General features: G+C 50.2%; 7 protein-coding genes across 7 annotated transcripts; 4 read left to right on the top strand and 3 right to left on the bottom strand.

Annotated features, from left to right (window-relative positions):
• Positions 1 to 566: 566 nt before the first annotated feature.
• Positions 567 to 1,933, top strand: N7473_002811 (SIS domain-containing protein; the record flags this gene model as incomplete). Its single annotated transcript, XM_057148751.1, has 2 exons — positions 567 to 824; positions 980 to 1,933. The coding sequence occupies 2 exons, from the start codon at positions 567 to 569 to the stop codon at positions 1,931 to 1,933; spliced, it is 1,212 nt and encodes a 403-aa protein (XP_057012405.1).
• Positions 1,934 to 2,403: 470 nt separating this feature from the next.
• On the bottom strand, positions 2,404 to 3,441 carry N7473_002812 (class I SAM-dependent methyltransferase; the record flags this gene model as incomplete). Its single annotated transcript, XM_057148752.1, has 2 exons — positions 2,404 to 3,167; positions 3,258 to 3,441. 2 exons carry the CDS (start codon positions 3,439 to 3,441, stop codon positions 2,404 to 2,406), a joined length of 948 nt encoding a protein of 315 aa, XP_057012406.1.
• A 401-nt stretch (positions 3,442 to 3,842) lies between these two features.
• N7473_002813 (uncharacterized protein) lies at positions 3,843 to 4,699 on the top strand (the record flags this gene model as incomplete). Its single annotated transcript, XM_057148753.1, has 3 exons — positions 3,843 to 3,930; positions 3,988 to 4,428; positions 4,491 to 4,699. 3 exons carry the CDS (start codon positions 3,843 to 3,845, stop codon positions 4,697 to 4,699), a joined length of 738 nt encoding a protein of 245 aa, XP_057012407.1.
• Positions 4,700 to 4,911: 212 nt separating this feature from the next.
• Positions 4,912 to 6,677, bottom strand: N7473_002814 (sugar porter family MFS transporter; the record flags this gene model as incomplete). The annotated part of the gene is made up of 5 exons (XM_057148754.1): positions 4,912 to 5,424; positions 5,474 to 6,152; positions 6,228 to 6,293; positions 6,352 to 6,599; positions 6,651 to 6,677. 5 exons carry the CDS (start codon positions 6,675 to 6,677, stop codon positions 4,912 to 4,914), a joined length of 1,533 nt encoding a protein of 510 aa, XP_057012408.1.
• A 1,012-nt stretch (positions 6,678 to 7,689) lies between these two features.
• Positions 7,690 to 12,633, bottom strand: N7473_002815 (uncharacterized protein; the record flags this gene model as incomplete). Its single annotated transcript, XM_057148755.1, has 14 exons — positions 7,690 to 8,053; positions 8,111 to 8,202; positions 8,255 to 8,866; positions 8,917 to 9,334; positions 9,397 to 9,835; positions 10,256 to 10,384; positions 10,650 to 10,778; positions 10,837 to 10,897; positions 10,953 to 11,109; positions 11,164 to 11,258; positions 11,313 to 11,504; positions 11,566 to 11,975; positions 12,039 to 12,128; positions 12,237 to 12,633. 14 exons carry the CDS (start codon positions 12,631 to 12,633, stop codon positions 7,690 to 7,692), a joined length of 3,585 nt encoding a protein of 1,194 aa, XP_057012409.1.
• Positions 12,634 to 13,189: 556 nt separating this feature from the next.
• N7473_002816 (uncharacterized protein) lies at positions 13,190 to 14,630 on the top strand (the record flags this gene model as incomplete). The annotated part of the gene is made up of 3 exons (XM_057148756.1): positions 13,190 to 13,273; positions 13,333 to 13,407; positions 13,464 to 14,630. The coding sequence occupies 3 exons, from the start codon at positions 13,190 to 13,192 to the stop codon at positions 14,628 to 14,630; spliced, it is 1,326 nt and encodes a 441-aa protein (XP_057012410.1).
• Positions 14,631 to 15,572: 942 nt separating this feature from the next.
• N7473_002817 (MFS transporter) lies at positions 15,573 to 17,264 on the top strand (the record flags this gene model as incomplete). Its single annotated transcript, XM_057148757.1, has 1 exon — positions 15,573 to 17,264. The coding sequence occupies one exon, from the start codon at positions 15,573 to 15,575 to the stop codon at positions 17,262 to 17,264; it is 1,692 nt and encodes a 563-aa protein (XP_057012411.1).
• Positions 17,265 to 17,289: the final 25 nt, after the last annotated feature.

The raw sequence follows: 17,289 nt of genomic DNA on the forward strand, positions 1-17,289 counted from the left end.
AAAATGTCCGATCCCGATCCCCCTCCAAAAAAACCCAAGGAAAGAAGACCAGATCTGAAGAAACAGCCTCGATCCAGAACCCAATTAGAAATAAAAGTATCCATAGAGATCTTACCAGGAAACATCAACCCTCTTAGCTCCAAGCTATGCATGCTACGCACGCAGAAAGCCTCGCGGAGATTCAAGGTAACCATCGCTCAGCGGCTGAAACGATCGCCCGATCCCGCCTGTTATCTTCCGCAATCGACGCATCTGCGCCATCCTGCCCCCTCCACATTTTCCCGGACCGCAACCTGGTCCCTCCCTAGGCTGCTCTCCTCCCGTGGACTGGGACGCGGTCTTTCTCTAAGAGCTTAATATTTGACAATCTCCCTATCCCCCGGAGCTGATTCATCCTCCAAAAAAGAATAGGATCATGGTATACGCAGCCATTGACCTTTTCAATCTACCCGCCATGTCTCCCGACGCGACACAGCGCCCACTCACCCCTCCCGACCCTCTATCCCCCCCCACCTCCAACGGCCTCCAAAGAAGAGACCTCGCCAGTCCTCACAGCCCTCCATGTCATGTCCACGGAGCGCGCGGCCCTCACGCACCTCGAACACCTCTATCAGACCGATCCGCGCGCCCAGCAGGATCTTGCGCGCGCAGTGGACTTGATTGCTCATACTGTACGCGAGGCGGGCAAGTTGGTTGTATGCGGGGTGGGCAAGAGTGGGAAGATTGGACAAAAGATTGAGGCGACGATGAATAGTTTGGGGATTTATAGTGCTTTTTTGCATCCGACGGAGGCGTTGCATGGGGATTTGGGATTGGTGAGACCGGTAAGCCACTCCTGCATGGAATTCTAGATCGCATGCTTGCTTTTGATGGGTGCATGGTATTTTTGCATGTCACAAAAAAAAAGAAAATTGGAGAGATGACTATTATCGTGACCAGTCTGGATGAGAGTGAATTTCTGACTTGGTGGGTTTCACAGAACGATACGATGCTTCTTATCTCGTTCTCTGGTCGCTCGCCGGAGTTGCTGTGTCTGCTCCCGTATATTCCTACTACAGTTCCCATCATCGCTCTCTCGTCACATACTGAGCCTGATGCCTGTCCATTACTTTCATTGCATGGCCCTCTCGGGATGGGAGTCCTGTTGCCAGCACCTATCCACGAACAGGAGGAAGCTTCTCTAGGTGTCAGTGCCCCGACATCATCGACAACGGTGGCTCTATGTCTGGGAGATGCCTTGGCTATCGCTACGGCAAGGAAACTGCACACTGACCCAGGAAGAGGCCCGGCCGATGTCTTCCGCAGTTATCACCCCGGAGGTGCCATTGGAGCAGCCGCAGCAGCAGCTGGAGCGACGCCGTCGACCACACCGTCCAGCGGGGTGTCAACGGCAGCTTTCGACTCTCCTTCTTCATCAATTTCCTTGCCCTGGGAAGAGTTCTCCAACGGCTCGTCTATTCCACCATTTAATCTCCAACAACCCCCAGAACATCGGTCAATAACATCAGATATGATCGTCCCCCTCGACCAAATTCCTACAGCCTCGGCATCCTCTGCACAGACTGCTAGTGATGTACGATTACTGGATATACTCCTCACAGCTATCCAACATCCAAACGCCAAATCATGGGTCTTCTTGTCCGCCTCTGAACTAGTCCCGCCTCGACGAATCCGTTCTCTCCTTTCACGAAATACAGACGTCGACCTGCGCGTGTCAGATGTCGTGGCTCAAGACTCTGGTCAACCACTCGCCGTATCCCGGGCCAATTGGTTCCTGGTGGCCGAGTCCACCCCATTGACCGAGCTGCGTCGTCTCGTCTCCACATCCCGAGATGGCCCAGATCCTATATCAGTCATTGCCGTTTTGAAGGATATTACCTCTCCGGCCAGCTGTATCGGGGTCATGGAGGCAGAGGATCTCTGGAGTGGATAAGCTCTGGAAGACTGGATATACCTTAATTTGATGGGTATTTCGATAACATCGATATATCTTATATTCTTTTCTCGTATCTATTATTTTTCCCCACTCTGCACATACCTGCAAATACCATCTGCATTGGTTGTACATGGGTTGACGATGTTACGCCTGTTCTCGCCCATGGGGCTCTCGCATAGACTTTTGTTGTCGATATTTTTGGTGAATAGTTTATATACTGCATTGAAAAAGCCAGTATAAACCCACAGGCTATATCTTCTACAGTTCCACACTTCTTCGAAACTTGGTTTCTTCAAATCCCCATAGAACTTAGCTAGTAAGGTTAAAATAATACAATTGATGCAGAAAAATGTCAAAGCTAGTATACAATCCATCTCCACCTTGCCGATGGAGATTCCTTTTTCCCCCACTCATTCCGAATATCATCCCTCACAATCCAGCTTCATGCTGATGTTTCATATTCCACTTCAAACCTGAGTAGTAACCGGCTTGATACCCTTGTGAATAGCAGCAATACCACCCGTCAAATTCTCATATCCCTTACCAGGGATCAAAAATCCAGCCTTCTGAATCATCCCCCTAAACTCCTCCTGACTAGGGAACCGCTCAATACTCTCAACAAGATACTGATAACTATCCCGATCGCCCGCAACAATCTGCCCAATAAGCGGAATCGCACTAAAATTCCACCTCTTATAAACAGCATCAAACAGCCCATTCTCCACCTTACTAAACTCCATACAAGCAAACACACCGCCTGGCTTAAGCACGCGGAACGCCTCGTTCAACGCAGCCTGTTTATCGGTGAAGTTTCTGATGCCGAACACGACCGTGTACAGGTCCACCGAGTCAGAGGGGATGTGCGGCATGTGCTCGGCGTTGGCTTCGACGAAGGAGAGCCGGGGAGTGTTGTAGTAGGGTGTGGCGGTGGACCGTTTGCGGCCTTCGGCGAGCATGTCGGCGTTGATGTCGCTGATTGTTACGCGGGTTTGCAGGTCGTGGTTGATGTTGCTGGCGTGGTCGAGCATGCGGAAGGCGATGTCGCCGGTCCCGCCGGCGATGTCGAGGATGTTCCAGCCTTGGTCTTTGGCATGCGGGGGGCGATTGGCGACCGGGGTGCCGGGGTTTAGGGAGCGCACGAAGTGGTCTTTCCAGAGGCGGTGGATACCGAGGGACATGAGGTCGTTCATGTTGTCGTATGAGGAGGCGACGGAGCTGAAGACTGCGCCGACTGTTGGGAGATGGAGTTAGCATTGGGATTTCGTGTTTAGTTGGTAATGCTTGTTGCCAATTGCATCGGGTAGGTTTGTAGATATCATACCTCGCGACTCCTTCTCGGACTCGGGCACATTGGTGAAGCCAAAGTGTGTCATGCGCTCATGGTCTGGCTTGGCCTGCTCGGAGGCCTGGCGGGTACAGGAGAAGCAGCGGTAAGGAGTGGTAGGTTGGATAGCGCGGCGCTTAGCACTGTAGTGCAAGGCTCGCCAGGCAGATCGGGCCGACATGGTGAGTTTGTGGTTGGGAGGGATTAGAGGGAGTTAAACAAGAACGAACAGGAACGAACAGGAACGGAGCTGCCAGGGAACTTTTCGGCCTCCCGAGATCCTCTCGCAGACCCACTTGCGAGCCAATCACAACCCGAAAATTGGGAGCCGCCCTGCAATGAAGAAGACGAGGACAAGGCAGCGATTATTATTAACTAAAAAGGAATGGTCGTATCAACATAGGAGCTTCACTTGCGGACTTTACGGATCTAGTTGGACTTAAATAAATGAAACGTAAGCTTATGTCCGATCTACAGATTAGGGAGTTATCACCGAATTATCGCAGTATATATTCAGCCCTGATCGAATGGTTTCTTCCTTCCAAACTAAATCGTCTGAGTACCCGGGTACATTTTGCCAAAATGACTTCTAATTCTTTGTCTCACTGTTGCACTACCGGCTCTCTCCACGATGGTGAAGCCAAGGGTGAAATCAAGAACATCGGAGATAGTACGTCTTACCTCGGATACTTGAACTACCACATCAACCAAATCTAACAACCTCCAGTCTCAACATACTTCGCATACCCCTCCAACAAATCCACCGAACATGCCATCCTCATCTTAACAGATGTGATAGGCCATAAATTCATCAATGCCCAGCTGATCGCAGACCAATTCGCGGGCCAGGGGTACTTCGTCGTCATGCCAGATTTATTCAACGGCGACACTGTCCCGCTCAACCGACCGGAGGGCTTCAACATTATGGACTGGGTAAAGAACCACATGACACTACAGACAGATCCAATTATCGATGCAGTGCTTAAGGAGATGCGCGAGAATCTGGGTTGTAAACGTATCGGTGGCGTCGGCTATTGTTTTGGCGGGAAGTATGTTTGTCGATATCTCAAGCCAGGTAAATTGGATGTTGGATTCACGGCACATCCGACGATGGTCGAGGCGGATGAATTGAGGGGTATAGAAGGACCGCTTAGTATTGCGGCTGCTGGTGAGTTTATACTTCGTGAGATAGTGGTGTTCATTGGTGACTGATGTTTCGTTTCAACTCAGTGCGAGACTTTGTCTTCACAACTGCCAAACGGCATGAGAGTGAGGAAATCCTGGATAGTTTAGATTTTCCTTATCAGATCAATATGTTCTCCGATGTGGAACATGGCTTTGCTGTTCGCTGTGACTTGTCGAAGCCTCGGCAGAAGTTTGCGAAAGAGCAGGCTTTTAGCCAGGCTGTGGCTTGGTTTGACCAGTACCTTAAGGATTGACCTGGTGATTTTAAGAGAATACCATTAATCCTGAACTTATACCACGATAGATAAACATAGACATAGATTCATATCATATCATTTGGGTTGAGAATCAAGACCCCTCAACTTCAACCCGGCTTCTTGTAATAGTATAGTGCTCTGAACATCACAATCACCAAAGCTATTCTGGTCAAGATGTGATAGTTCATCGCAGTGAGACATGACTTGAGCTAAACTTTAGCCTCCTCCTCATGCACCAAACTGAAATTATCCTGCTTAGTCCTCGCCGCAATCGCCAGACTGTTACCCACTTTACTCCGCTCCATGAACTTCCGAGTCTGAGTTCCCGGTACAATCCACGGCTCCGTCTTGAACAGAGAGTTCATGTCCTCCAACGGAAGTTTAGCAGTCTCAGGCAGAACGAGCCAGAAGAAAATAGCGTTGGTGAAGTTGCAGACGCAGAAGACAATGTAGAAGCGCCAGCCACCGATTCGCTCAATGGCGACATTGGTCACCTGGCCGATCAGGGTGTTGAACGCGAACGACGTCATTGTAGCGATGGAAACACCCTTAGAACGTGTCTTGGTGTCGAAGATTTCGGAACATATAACCCAGGTGAGCGGGCCGATGGTTGCGCTGAAGGAGAAGTTGTAACACCACGTCATGACGATGAATGCCCAGCTGGCTGCGTTGTTGTGGGTGGTTCCAGGGGGAAATTTGGCAATGAGGATTGTAGGAATGATCTGAAAAGTTAGTCAAGAGGAAGAATAAGCTTGAATAAGAACAACATACAAAGAACACGCAGTTGACCAGATTGCCAATGATCTGAGGCCATCGACGACCAGTCTTGTCAATGAACAAGAGACAGCACAACTGAGCGATAATAGCGATGATAGAGCTGATTCCCTGATACTTGAGAGTATCATTGGTAGCAATACCAATTTGCTTAAAAATCGTAGTACTAAAGTACTGAATAGCACTGACACCAGTCATCTGGGCAGCAGCTTGAATCGAACAGGCCAAAAACAGGCGACGGAAGCACGATGGATCGGTGAAAAGCTCAGTATACGACTTGGCCTCTGCCTCATGCTCGCTCGCAATAGAGGTCTGAATCTGATCGAACTCGGTCTGCACCCAGGGGTCATTGATATCGCCGCCGGAGTGCAGGCGAGCCAGGGTTTGTAGACCCTCATCCAATCGACCGTGGTCAATCAACCAACGCGGTGATTCGGGGAAGAGTAAGATGAGGGCGGCGAGGAAGACGGCGGGGACCATCTGGATACCAAGAGAGATGCGCCATTGGCGGGAATCATCGTCGGCAAAGTTGATGTAGGTTCCCCAGGAGATCCAAGCAGCTACTAGTGAGCCGACGCCCAGCATCAGCTGCTGTAGCGAGGTAATACGACCACGAATATCCGGGTGGGCTAGCTCTGCTTGATAAAGCGGGACGATCATAACCAAAATACCGACACTAAGAAATGCAGGGTATACTGGCGATTAGATCCTGTAAGAGCATTAAATTTAAAAAATATATGAGTAAACTCACCCCAGTCCAGCAATGGAACGCCCAGCATACAGGAAACTGAGGCTCTGTGCACCGGTTTGAAGGCCACTAGTATTATTAGCACATTATCGTTCCTGGAAGTTCAGCTAGGGAACCATTCACGTACCCTCCCAGCAAGAAAATTATAGCCCCCACGAGAATAGTAATCTTTCGACCTGCATAGTCACCAAGTGGACCCGCAAAAATTGCGCCGAAAAAGGCGCCTCCCGTAAACACGGAGGTCACAGCTCCACTCTTCGTAGCATCGACATTGAAAGCGTTGACCAGCGAGGGACTAGCAATAGCCTCAGCAATGACACCGAGATCGTAACCGTAAAGCACCGAACCCAGCGAGGCGAACACACACACCAGAAACTGTGGGAATTTAGAAAATGCGCGTGCTAAGGATAGAAGCTAGAGACGTACCTGGTACCACTTTGGGGGCAGCGCCATAGTTAGGCGTGACTATAAACAATTTGCTTTTTGTTTGATTGGGAAACGGCCTTCAGGACCTCGAACACGACAAGGCACTTCGATCTGGGGAGATAGCCTTCTTTTATGGCTTCCATCTTCGATTATGAATCCGTTGTGGTGCCATAGCGGCGTGATGCTCGCTTTCTAGTTGGAGGAATTTTTGTCTGGGGATGATGGAACGAATTCCAGCAACTAATTCCCCCGCAGGAGTTTTCCCCGATTGCTGCTGGCCTAGTGCAGGGTTATGGAGGTTACGGAGCTCCAGATTCGATCGCGTGGAGGCGAAGTGGGTCGCTGGGTCGTTGAGCAAGACTTGAACGTGCTCTGTGTTCAATTCGCACTGGCTTGTTAACCGGTTTTGGAAGCATAATTGGCTGTGGGCTTGCCTCGAGTCATAGCTGAACGAAAGTGCCCTTTCCGTAGCCATGGTGAGCTCATATTACCTCCTTGAACGGCGAAGACCCTTTCAGTAAACATAGGACAGGGCCATGGCACCATGTGGGGGCATATCATCATCCTATTAAGGAGGGTAAGCTCAGCTCAGACATCACTACACAACCTCTCCCTTCCGTCTTAGAACCGACGCAATTCCCTCTGTTAAGCGGACATAAAAGTCCCCAAAGTAGATATCGGCGGCCGCTGACGCGGCGTTGAGGTCTGTTTTGTTAGCGTCGCAGATGTGGCGTCGGAAGGCGCGAAGGCGTAGAAGCCAAGGCCGAGCGGGATACCGACACATCCGTAAGCGATTGCATTAATAAGGCATAAGTCATGGTGCTTTTCGGCCAATCATGTCGAGTTATGGTAGTCAAGTCAATATTCAATTAGGCGACAGGTTTGTAGCCTAAGAGACAAAGCCTAAGTACGGAGACAAAGCCTAAGTACGCGCTTTCAATTATATCCACATGTTAATTACACGATCCTGAATGCTTATTATGTGCACACTAAATACACCGCACCGCCCAAATTTAAATGTACATCCCACAGATTTTGCCTATTCAAATGACAGGGGCATAAAACTCTCGGAGTGAGAATTATCAAGCGGCCACGGCCAGTCCGTTAGCAGCTCCGGCGGCAATTGGAACTGCATCATTTGATCCTCCACACCCGCGGTGTGTCCCACCGGGGGTGGACCAGCGTGGGGATAAACGGTTGGTGGTACCATTGCTTCTGGCTTCATGTTTACTTGTACAACGGAAGCGCCATTGGGAGGAGGTGGCGGAACTGAAAAGTTCACTAGTCGTGATGTACGCATGTAGCCGTCGATTCGGTCAACTTGGGAGCGGAGACGCTGACTGGCACCTGCTGAGCGGTGGAGACCAGTCTCAAGACGGTGGAGGAGGTCTGCCATTTCAAGCCTGCAAGACATGAGTTAAGAAGGTCTACGTTGGCAAGTTGTGAAAGGCTTGACTTACAGTAGTGTTCGTACTCGTTGATAGGATGCGTCCGACAAACTGCCCTCCATGACTGAACCGAGAATATACCCGATACCACCGAGGTGATGAAGCTGAGCAAGTTAGTATGAGGGACAAACTTTTTATGTTATGAGCACAACTTACCAGAGGTGAGCTGATCGCCTTCAGGTACTCCACAGGAACTTTGGAGAACACACTTAGCAGCTCGCCGGCCACATCGCACTTTCGATCTACCCCAATCTCCTCCGCAGATAGAAGAACCATTCGGAGAAGCTGTAGAGTCGCCTGGATATTGGCAGACTGGAAGCCAAACAGATCCTTGCTCATGTCGCCAGTGGTTGGTGGCGTCTCACGAAACTGTGGTGGCAGTGCAGCATACATCGAGAGGACTCGCTCCATGACGGTTGGTTCTGACATGGACGCCGGGCTAAACATTGACCATACTTCAGTGGTTCCGTTGGCGGTCGAGAATCGGCGTCGAGTGCCATCTACCACGTGTTCCAGTATTCGATATAGGTCCGTCGTAAAATTCCAGCCGTGCATCCATGACACTGGCTGTCGAGAGACGATAGGCGTATCACCATGGCTACGTGTAATCGACTCTGGTGATATCGACGGCACGCCGTAGCCGAGCGGTGTGATGAACTCGTCGTCCAATTCACTAGGGTATCGTACTAATGAATGGGCTTCGCGGTGTCGAATGATGCCTCCCCACACAATACTCGCGTAGATATCCAGTGTGTAGATTGACCAAAACTATTCGCCTGTTAGATAAGCAGGGATAGTATCGCGCCACGGAAACATACCAATCTCCGCCGCTCCTCGGTCTCGATAGTCCCTATGTCCTTTGGCCAAAGCTTCTCGTCGTGAAGACCCTCCATAGTCGTCAAGGTGTGATACATGCCAGAATACTTCTGCAAGTTCTTGATCTGACCATTTTGGATGCTAGCGATTGCGAGTATAGCACACGCTCGCATGTAATTGAAGCCCCTTGCAAGGGCCAAGTCTCGTGGAAATGAATCTTTGGCCGCTGCATAAAAGGCTTCTGATGGAGGCTCGATGAGCTCTTCCCGGCGCCATCGGGTGGAATATAAAGCGCCATCGCGCGCTCGCCCTGAAACCAGTGCACATACCGCCATAGTGGAAGCAAATAGCCCTTGGTTTCTGAGGTGTTCTTGGTTATTAATTCGTTCAATGAATGACTGCTTATGGAAAAGAGGGAATCTAGGCGCCAAGTCAGTTAACTCGGCTCAGAGCGAGTAGAAGGAGTCTTGGATGGGCTGTACATAGGGTAGACAATCTCAAAGTAGACCTGAACGAGGTTCCTGATCTGTTGATCACTGGAAATAGCGAACGCTTTCCAGGAATTGCGGAGGGCGCCATCGTCATCGTAGCCTTCGGTCGTGGACCAACCCGTATTGAAAGAGGTCCAAGGATCCCCTGTCAAAGATGGCCGGGATGCCGTTTCGTGATACATTGAACTCCGAGACGCAGATGAGCCGGAGGCTCTCCCTGGCGCATGGACTCGACCGATTGGGGTCTGGTCTTCTGACGACCCTGGAGCAGGTGTTTCCCGTGCATTCACCTTGACCCCAGCTTTGACGCCCCGCCTTTTGGCAGGACGATCATAGGTGCAGGGGACATCGAAGTCTGCGCAATTCTGGCATCGGCCTAGCGGATCTTCACCCTTTCCGCATTTGATACTGCGCCGATTGCAGAAGTCACCTAACAAGCAGTCAGTCCACGATGCTTAAATGCGTATATTCGCTGAGATCCAGCGATCCGCTAAGCACAGATTGAAAGTGGAGCAAGGACACTCTCAGACAGAATGCGGGGAGAAGGACATACAGGCCTTGGAGACGCGCTGAAGCTTTCGCGGTTTTTGCGACATCCATTCATCGGCTCATCCCAACGCGCTTAAAAGGGTTGTCTTGGTGGCGAAAATATTCCCCACTGGTTACTCCGGGAGGGGGAGGGGGGTTTCTGGGGATCTCCGTGGGTTTACAGATCGCGTTGTCGACGCGTAAGGGTAGGGCTGAAATGTGGTGAAAGGTAAAACGGCAGCAGGAGGAGCTTTAACCGATGGTCCTGACAGTCATCTCCAGTCGATTAAGTCTAACGAATCGCTGGAATCGACTGTCTCACGCCAGAAATCTAGCTCGTGCTGGCGCCGGGTCTCTTTGCGCTGACTCAGCATGGTGTCATAGACTGTTGCTCGCGACGAATCGGCAGTCTCGACCTGATTGCGAAGACTCTGGAGGATACGGGGCTTCACTGGCAGAGCATCATCGATTAGAAAGTCCAGGGCCAGCGACAATAAAGTTGTTGAGTGGATTGGCATGCGTATCGTGTAAATTATTGTCTATCATGGTCCCATTTTCAAAATTCCTTCCCCAATTGCGAGCGCTCGTCAAAAATTATAATGTATCATATCTAGAAAGAGAATACCAAGGCCCCATTTATCAAGCATGGACGCGCCCCAGCTCTTGCTTCTCGGGGAAGGCCAATTCGCTCCGTCCGGCATCAGAGGAATCCCTACAAACTCCGTGCTCGGCAAGAACATCCCCATGCAGCTTGTAAGCCTGCTCCATCTTCCAGTAGAAAGGACTAGGCGTTGAGAAGAGTGCCTCAATAGATTCCAAGGAGCGATTGCGGGTTTCCGGGTAGACTGGCAAATGTCATTAGATGATAGTCGTAGGGAAAATGAGACAAAGAGCGATGCTCACAGAAGAAAACCATGGGAATCCAAAGCAGGTTGAGGCCCGCAAAGAGGAAGTAGGTACGACTCTATTCATTATTAACATCACACACGTCGAACTCAAGGGAATCCCTCAGACCATACCTTCAAGCTATCAAATATGATAGGGTTGACAAGCGTCGTCATGCCAACACCAATGGCCCAGCCAGTGATGCCGAACCCATTGCCTTGTGCTCGCAAGTCGCTAGGGAAGATCTCTGTTGGAAACAAAAATGCGACAGTTCCCCATGTAGCCGCATACCTGTCAACAATTAGTCTCCGCTCCAATTTATGAGGCATAGAACGCCCGATTTACCCAAGATTGAACAAGAAGAGCATTGTCACCGCACCGGGCGCGTATTGTGCGGCTTTCTCGGGATTTTGAAGCGATCCTTCGTACACCGCACCAGCCTAGCAAAGAATTAGCAACGCTGACATGCGGTTACCGAACGAAGACAACCCTACAATCAGATTAACGGCAGACAAGACTCCGGCGCCACCAATCAAGCACACTCGACGCCCGAAGCGATCGATAATTTGCGCACTGATAATAGTACCGATGATGCCGATTGTGTTGATCCCGCCCGCAAGGCCATTCTGCTTGATGTCGCTGTAGCCAGCCTGCTTAAGAAGGACAGGAGAGTATGCTGTAACCGCCTGGATGTGCCTCCAAGTTAGTAGTGGCTGCGATTCATTGCATTCGCTGGTGTCCACTTACCGTAATGCCAGTCCACGAAGCCATGATCTGAAGCCAGACGCATAGCCATGCTCGACGGGCTAGGTTCGTACCGGGCCGACCCCCTTTCCCAAATAGGATTTTCGCAAATTGGACAGGCGAGCTAGGCTTACTCTCTCGCGCAGTGGTAATGATTTCGAGATACTCCCGATCGATCTCTTCTGGAGTGGCACGGCCCTCACGAATCCGAGTCAGTAGATAACGGGCTTCTTCCTTTCGTCCAACCGAAGCCAAATAACGCGGGCTGTCCGGCAGCATTTTGATGAACAGCACAAGAAGTAGTGCTGGGAAGCATTGAAACGCGAGTAGGAACCGCCATCGGACGTCCGAATACCCATTATTGACAAAGGCAAGCCCAAAAGAAATCCAGTACGCAACCGAAATTCCTAGATCTGTGACTAGTTAGCCGCCAACCCGAGCGATATCCAACACATGCTACTGTTGGCCCGACTTACAGTTGGCAATAAAGACATAGCCTAGGAACCCGCCCCTGTGATTTGCTGAGCTGGTTTCAGAGACCAGAACAGGAGTAATTCCAGTTAACGCTGTTCGGTGCACGACTTAGCAAAAATTCACTAATTCCCTTTAGTTGGCCCTGGGGGCCATGCTAAGAGAGGGGGCCATACTAATGCACTCTAGCAAGGATCACTCACCACCAGTGCCAATCCCCGTCACGACTCTAGCGCAGATCATAAAATTCGAGTTCTGTGTAGAAGCTTGCAGCGCGCCGCCAACAAGTGCAAATAACGAGCCAGCGAGTAGACCATTAATCCGTCCGATCCTGTCGGCGAGCCAACCACCGCCAAAGCAGCCGAAGATCGCGCCCAAATAATACACGCTGACAATGCCGCCCTGATGCGTGGTGTTGGTGATAGTCCCATCTGGCCTACCAATGCCAACCTCTGTCACGTATGTTGGGGCGGAATTGACGCCGCCCATAACACCCTGGTCATAGCCCTCGAAGAAGATCGAGATGAGGGAGAAGGTCTGGATGGCGATATTCAATTGACGCGGCGAAAGCCGCTTCCATAGCGTCGTGTATCCCACCATCGTCCCACTTAGAGTATGCAACTAGCCGCGACTACAGTACGCGACACCAAAGTCCCTTATTAGGATCCACTATAGACACGATGTGATGGGGAATGGGGGATGGCGATCGATCGGGGCTTTCTCCAACCGGTATGGAGCTTCTGGAGAATCGCGGGGAGGGAACCACCTCTCAGGCGCGTAACCATTTAGCAATGGCCTTGTGGGTGGACTTTTCCCTGTGGAATACCCGTTTTGCCGGTCAACCCTTCAGGCGAATTGGTTCATGCACGGACGCGTCGGAAGGAGGCAATCAAACGCGATAAAGATGATATGCGACCGAGAGAATGTTGGACTACAGCTGCACTTGGATGTGCCACTGTAGTTTCCTGTTCCCCGCTGTTAGTAATGGAATTTTGTTGGAAAGTGGGATGGCCCAGCTCGAGGCCAGGCTTTTAAACCATCTCCTCGCCTCCTCCTTCCATGGCACTTTTCTGCCGTTCCTTTGTTGGGAAAGTGCATTTCTTTGTTAGAATTTAGTCCAGCGCCTCATCGGCTCGTATTGATCACTCGAGTCAGTATGGGCTCAACATCCCCTGAGGTGGTCCTTCCTAATCAGTCCTTGGACTTGACTGTTCTGGGCTTGAACAGTGGAACATCCATGGTGAGTCAATATCTTGGAGAGTGTTTTGGTCCTACCATGGAGGTATTGACATCCAACAGGACGGCATCGATTGTGCGCTCTGTCGATTTCGCCAAGAGACGCCTGACTCGGCCATGCATTTCGAGTTGCTAAAAGTACGTTCTGGCTTCAGATGCGCGAGTCATTCACGACTAACAAACAAAACTTCCAGTATGGCGAGATACCACTTGAACCCGTCATCAAGAAACGAGTCATGGACATGATTCTCCATAACAAAACCTCGCCTTCAGAACTATCAGAGGTGAATGTGATCTTGGGCGAAACATTCGCTTCCGCCGCGCATCAATTCTGCAAGGATTATCATGTGGACATCAATTCGATAGATATTATCGGCTCGCATGGCCAAACTATTTGGTTACTTTCCATGCCAGAACCAGGCGAGACACGGAGCGCTCTCACAATGGCCGAGGGATGTTTCCTCGCATCTCGAACTGGTATCACATCCGTGACCGACTTTCGCGTAAGCGACCAAGCTGCAGGGCGCCGAGGGGCGCCACTCATTGCCTTTTTCGATGCTCTGTTGCTGCATCATCCCACTAAACTGCGAGCATGTCAAAACATTGGTGGAATCGCAAATGTTTGTTTCATCCCACCCGACACGCATGGCGGAGTCGATGAATGCTACGACTTCGACACGGGCCCAGGCAACGTATTCATCGACGCTGTGGTGAGGCATTATACCAATGGAGAGCGCGAATATGACAAGGATGGCGAGATGGGCGCACGGGGTACGGTAGACCAAGAACTCGTGGATGACTTTTTGAGTCATCCATACTTTGCTTTGGAGCCCCCCAAGACTACGGGCCGCGAGGTGTTTCGAGATACACTTGCACACGAACTGATTCGAAAGGCCGAGGCCAAGGGTTTAAAGCCGGACGACGTTGTTGCTACTATCACTCGTGTCACTGCTCAGGCTATCGTGGATCACTATCGTCGCTATGCACCAAAGGATCTCGAGATATCCGAGATTTTCATGTGCGGCGGTGGAGCCTTTAATCCTAACATCTCGGACTTTATTCAGAAAAACTATCCAAACACAAAGATCTTCATGCTAGATGCTGCTGGCATTCCCGGTGGGGCGAAGGAAGCAATCACTTTCGCCTGGCAGGGTATGGAAGCCATAGTCGGTCGCTCGATCCCTGTCCCAACTCGCGTGGAGACACGACAGGAATACGTTTTGGGAAAAGTGGCACCTGGCAAGAACTATCGCAAGGTTTTACGCCAAGGTATGCTCTTTGGGGCCGATCGGGAGCATCTTCCACCAGTGAAAGAGTTGATCAATTATGTGAGTGGTGAAGTTTTCGACAACAAGTGGTAGGCAGCACTTTGCTTGTAGCCCGCGTTTGGGGGATCTGTCTCTGGAGTTTTGCTATGTGTCTGTCAAGGATTTGAGAATTCAGCGTCGTTATGAATTTGTTAGACGCGGTAAGAATTTATCTTCTGTGTGATGGCCCTGTCTGTGTAGATTGAATGGTAGAAGAACGCATAGATAGGGATTGTTTCAGCCCTATATTCTTTTAAAGGTATTGTTGGGCCCGATGCTTGAGGTCGGTTCCCGAAGAAATGAGGCTAGGCTAATTAAAGTGTTAGGGAGATCCACCATTGTCGTAGAACTTCGTTTATCTCGCGGATCTTAACTTTCCGAAATGTCGTGAGATCAGGCTTGCCTGGAAAATAAACAGAGAACATGATGTGACTTCAAGTAGGCTCTAGCCCGGTACCGGCTTCTGGTAAGCGTAGCTTCCAGTTTTTAAATAGCCTGTGAACAGCAGCCGACTACTATGCCAATCTTGTATTCTTAAATGCAGCGATAAAATTGAAGCGTCGCCTGTGAGATTTTTTCTTATCTATGACGTGCTCTACAATCATCTCATGAGTCAATATGTAGCTTTGCAGATGCGATCGGTTTTATCATACAGTAGAGTTAAATTTAGCTCGGAATTAACTCGGTACCGATGTTCTGCCGAGTTTCGCCCTTGGACGCCGCACTAGTTTCACCGAACTATATGCGAAAAGTAACGCAAGCTAGGTTAGAAGCTTTGAAGAGATGATCGAGACCTATCATGCCGCATTATGCACGATATCAAACTTTTTATCTTCGTGTTTCTATCTCGGAGATGTTTCGGCCAGAAGATATCATTTACTATTGTGTTGACATTTCTGACGCGCCTCATTCATATAAGTATAGAGGTATTTCCCACACGTCTACCTGCTCATCACATACATTCATCAATTCATCCAAAGTCCTTGACATATCGTCATGACTGAATCAACGATACCCGAGCCTCAAGAAACCCCCGCGCCCGTGCAACCTTTGCACCTCACCAAGGCCGAGACACGAGAAACCCTTCGCAATATGGGAATCTCAGAACACCCAGCACCGCTGGACTACAACTACCCTGAAGTCGGACGGACAGAAAACCCTTTATTTCCCGAAGAATATGTTATCGAAACAGAAACCGGTCTTGTTCCACAAGCTACATTGGAACAAGTTCGATCGAGAGCTTCTACCTCCACCGAAGCTACACGACGAGAAGATTTTCCCATCGACCCAGAGAAAGCGCCCGGCAAGTCTACAGAATACGTGACTTTTACCATTGGAGATCCTGAACATCCTCACAACTGGTCTCGTGTCTATCGATGGTACATCACCCTGGTGGCCTCAGCCTTGGTGGTGTGCATTGCTTACGGCTCGTCAATTGTCACTGGAGGTCTGGGATTGATTCAGGAAAAGTACAATGTCTCATTGGAAGTTGCCATCTTGACTTGCTCGATTATGGTTTGCGGTTTCGCGGTCGGCCCATTACTTTGGTCTCCCTTGTCTGAGATCATCGGTCGAAGACCTGTTTACATCATTTCACTGGCACTTTATGTTATTTTCAACATTCCATGTGCGCTCTCGCCCAATATTGGAGGTCTTCTTGTGTGTCGTTTCCTGTGTGGTGTGTTCTCCAGTTCTGGTTTGTCTTTGGCTGGAGGCACCATTGCCGATATTTGGAGCACCGAGGAGAGGGGTATGGCTATCGCCTATTTCGCCGCTGCGCCATATTGTGGACCTGTCGTCGGTCCCATCGTTACCGGCTGGATCAATGTTGGAAGTGGTCGATTAGATCTGTTCTTTTGGACGAACATGGCATTCGCAGGCGTGATCATGATTATGGTCGGTCTGATCCCGGAAACTTATGCTCCAGTCATTCTCAAGCGACGAGCTGCCAAACTTCGAAAGGAAACAGGCAACCCAAACATTATCACGGAACAAGAGCAAACAAAGCTCACTGTGCGCGATATTGCTCGCACAAGTCTCATCCGCCCGATTACAATGATCATGACCGAACCAGTGCTTGATCTGATGTGCATGTACATTGTTCTCATCTACGCCATGCTGTATGCCTTTTTCTTCGCCTACCCAGTCATCTTCGGCAAGCTCTACGGCTACAACGACGGACAAATCGGCCTGATGTTCATTCCCATCTTGATTGGCGCCGGCTTCTCACTGCTTACGACGCCCGTCATTGAAAAACAGTTCAAGCGAATTTATGACTCGCGAACACCCACTCCCGAAGATCGCCTGATTGGAGCCCTGATCGGAGCGCCATTCATCCCAATTGCATTCTTCCTGCTGGGTGCCACGTCCTTCAAGCATATTATCTGGGTCGGACCTGCTTCCTCGGGTATTGCCTTTGGATACGGAATGGTTCTGTGCTATTATTCCGTGAACAACTACATTATCGACTCTTATCAGAAATACGCTGCTTCTGCTTTGGCTGCTAAAGTGTTTTTGCGATCCGGAGGTGGTGCTGCTTTCCCGTTGTTTACTACACAGATGTATGATCGCCTTGGCCTTCAGTGGGCCTCGTGGCTGCTTGCATTTATTGGAGTTGGCATGGTGTTTATTCCATACGTCTTCTATGTTTTTGGTGGGAGGCTTCGCGCAAAGCTGACGCGGGAGTGAAGGGTAAAAGCTTCGAAAAATGGAA

This window comes from Penicillium subrubescens (genome assembly GCF_028828155.1).
Source record: "Penicillium subrubescens strain IBT 31985 chromosome Unknown utg000002l_segment0_segment0, whole genome shotgun sequence".
Taxonomy (NCBI): Eukaryota; Fungi; Ascomycota; class Eurotiomycetes; order Eurotiales; family Aspergillaceae; genus Penicillium; species Penicillium subrubescens.